The 2,970-nt window shown below is 37.0% G+C and overlaps 1 protein-coding gene across 1 annotated transcript; it reads left to right on the top strand.

The window, feature by feature from the left end:
• The first annotated feature begins 1,522 nt into the window (after positions 1-1,522).
• On the top strand, positions 1,523-2,152 carry LOC114310584 (uncharacterized). The gene has a single exon (XM_028256634.2). It carries the CDS (start codon positions 1,523-1,525, stop codon positions 2,150-2,152), a length of 630 nt encoding a protein of 209 aa, XP_028112435.2.
• The last annotated feature ends 818 nt before the right edge of the window (positions 2,153-2,970 follow it).

Here is a 2,970-nt window from a genome sequence, read left to right on the forward strand (position 1 = left end):
GAATTGGGCCCAAGGCCATTTGGAACATGTTGTTCTACATTGTTATGTAACTTCTGTATTTGATTTGATATTATTCACTGGGCTTTCGCTCACGCTCATTCATGTGTTTGTAGGTGAGCCAAGAGAAGTCCCGACCCAGCCTCAGTGAAGTCTGTATGGAACAACTAAGGTTTTGAGAGAGTCAGCCCTTGTGTCTCACGCACGAGACCTGTCTTCGCCCTTTTGTTATGTATTTACATTTTGTTAGGTTGGCGAAGTTTTGAATACGTCTATATATAGTTTTCATAGGTTGACTTAGTTTGGATGATCCTGTCTGAATAGAATCTTATGTCATTACACTTTCTGTTGTGAGTTATTAATATATGTACGTATGGAATGTTATGGTGTGCATATAAGCACGGCTCTATGGACAAAGTTTTAAATTTGCTTCCGTTTGGCCCTTTTTACTCTGATGAGTCTTCTCTTATCTGGTTTGAGGCGGTAGGTAATCTCGTGATTACTGGCCGGTTATGGCCTTAACCCATAGGGGCGGGTTCGGGTCGTGACAAATGTGACAATTTAAAAATAAAACTTTCCATTAAAAGTTATATTAGGATTTAGTTTTTGTTTTAGTTCTTTTAATTAGTAATATAATTCTTTTACTTATACAAACAGAACAAAGCACAATTTTCTTACACGGGTGTGAGACACATAAAAAAGTAAAATATATCTCACGTGAGAGGGTTGTGTCCAAATTTTTGTATGGTAGGATTTATGTTTGATATATTGATCATAGGCATTTGGTGAGCATTAATTTGGACACATGGACTACTTATTTGACTATTATTGAGCTTGAGTTCGTTGTATACAGACTTGGGACCATGGTTGATAATAATGGGAGGAATCTACTTCAAGAAATCCAACCATCTTGAATCTTGCGTGAATACTTTCAACTCACTTGTATTGTGCACCATCATGCATTTTTTTTTTAAATTTTTTTTTTTTGGGTTGTAACACTCATAACTTTTTTTTTTTTTTAATTGTTAGCATTTGGGAGGAGTTGAAACTCAAACCCATACACCTTGCAAGAAAATCTTGCCCTCCCATTTCATTCCTAATGTTGTGTTTAGGTTGGAGATTTAAGGAGAGATTTTGAAAGGAAAATAGAAACATAAGTGAAATGTGAATATAATATATCTATATTTCACCTAGTTTTTGTTAAGAGTTTATTTTAATTGTTGTTATTTCTTTGAATAAGTCTATGTTGTCCTGTTCTTCTGGGAGTCAGTTGTAGTGTCCTAAGTTTTAGGAGTATTCTATTATCTTGAAAGTCTGTTAGTTATGGATCAAGATTAGTTCCATATTATCTGTTAAGTTTGTTTTGTATATTCTATTTAAAGTTGCTTTCAGTCAATGAATAAATTGAGAAGTTCAGCAACATTCTTCTTTTGATTACGTTCTGTTTTTCTCACATTTGGTATCAAAGCTACCAAGAAATTCTTCTTAAAAGCAACAGCCTTCTTACTATCAGTAGCAATCATTCATGGCTAACAAGGTCGTCGATAACTATGTCCAGCCAGCTATTCCTCGCTTCGATGGTCACTATGATCACTGGAGCATGTTGATGGAGAATTTTCTACGATCTAAAGAATATTGGACTCTCGTGGCAACCGGCTTTATGGAACCGGAAACTGGAGCAGTTTTGTCAGAAGCACAGCAGAAGAGACTCGATAAACAAAGGCTGAAGGATCTCAAGGTGAAAAATTACTTATTTCAGGCAATTGATCGTACAATTCTAAAGACCATTCTCCGGAAAGAAACTTCGAAGCAGATATGGGACTCAATGAAGAAGAAATATCAAGGCACATCGAAGGTCAAGCGCTCCCAACTCCAAGCATTTCGTCGAGAATTCGAGACCCTACAAATGAAATTTGGTAAGAGTGTTTCAGATTATTTTTCAAGGACAATGGCGATTGCAAATAAGATGCAGATCCATGGTGACCAAATGCCAGATGTTATCATCGTGGAAAAGATTCTTCGCTCTATGACTACGAAATTTGATTATATAGTCTGTTCAATTGAGGAGTCCAAGGACATTGATGAACTATCGGTTGATGAGTTGCAGAGTTTGTTGCAGGTCCATGAGCAAAAACTTAACCGTAGTACCACATAGGAGCAAACCTTGAAGGTCTCAACCAATGGTGAATCTTCAGCAGCAAGAGGATCCGATCGAGGTAGAGGACGAGGCCGCGGTCAGGGCAGGGGAAGAGAAAGTCGTGATGGCAGACCCATAAATAACAAAAAGGACAACCATACTTCATATTCAAGAAGCAGAGGTAGGGAGCATTACAACCAGCAGTCAACTAATCATGAAGCAAAATGGGACAAATCAAATATTGAGTGCTACCACTGCCACAGGTATGGACATTATAAGTCTAAATGCCGTACTAATTTACACAAAGAAAAAGGGAAAAAGTCCAGTTTTGGAGAGAGAGAAGAAAAAGCCACTCTTCTAATGGTGTGTCATACCATGGAAGGGAATCAGCAGAATTTATGGTATCTAGACACAGGTTGCAGTAATCATATGTGTGGAAGTAAGTCAATTTTTACAAACTTGGATGAATCTTTTCGACCTCTGTAAAGTTTGGTGACAATTCTATAATTTCGGTTATGGGAAAAGGTGATATTCACATTCAAACTAGAGATAATTCTACTCATATTATTTCTAGTGTTTTTTATGTACCAGAATTGAGAAGATGGTGTCTGTTTAATTAATTCTACTCAAGAGAAGGGTTACACAATCACAATCAAAGATGGTGTCTGTTTAATTAATGATCCCAAAAGAGGTGTAATTGCCCATGTCAAGATGACTGCAAATCGAATGTTTCCATTATATATCAAGTATGATACTCAGTCCTGCTTCTCTGCCAATGTGAAAGACTCAACATGGCTATGGCATCTTCGCTATGGTTATCTGAATTTTAATGGGTT

Source organism: Camellia sinensis, chromosome 10, assembly GCF_055761805.1.
Source record: "Camellia sinensis isolate YWXY chromosome 10, ASM5576180v1, whole genome shotgun sequence".
Taxonomy (NCBI): Eukaryota; Viridiplantae; Streptophyta; class Magnoliopsida; order Ericales; family Theaceae; genus Camellia; species Camellia sinensis.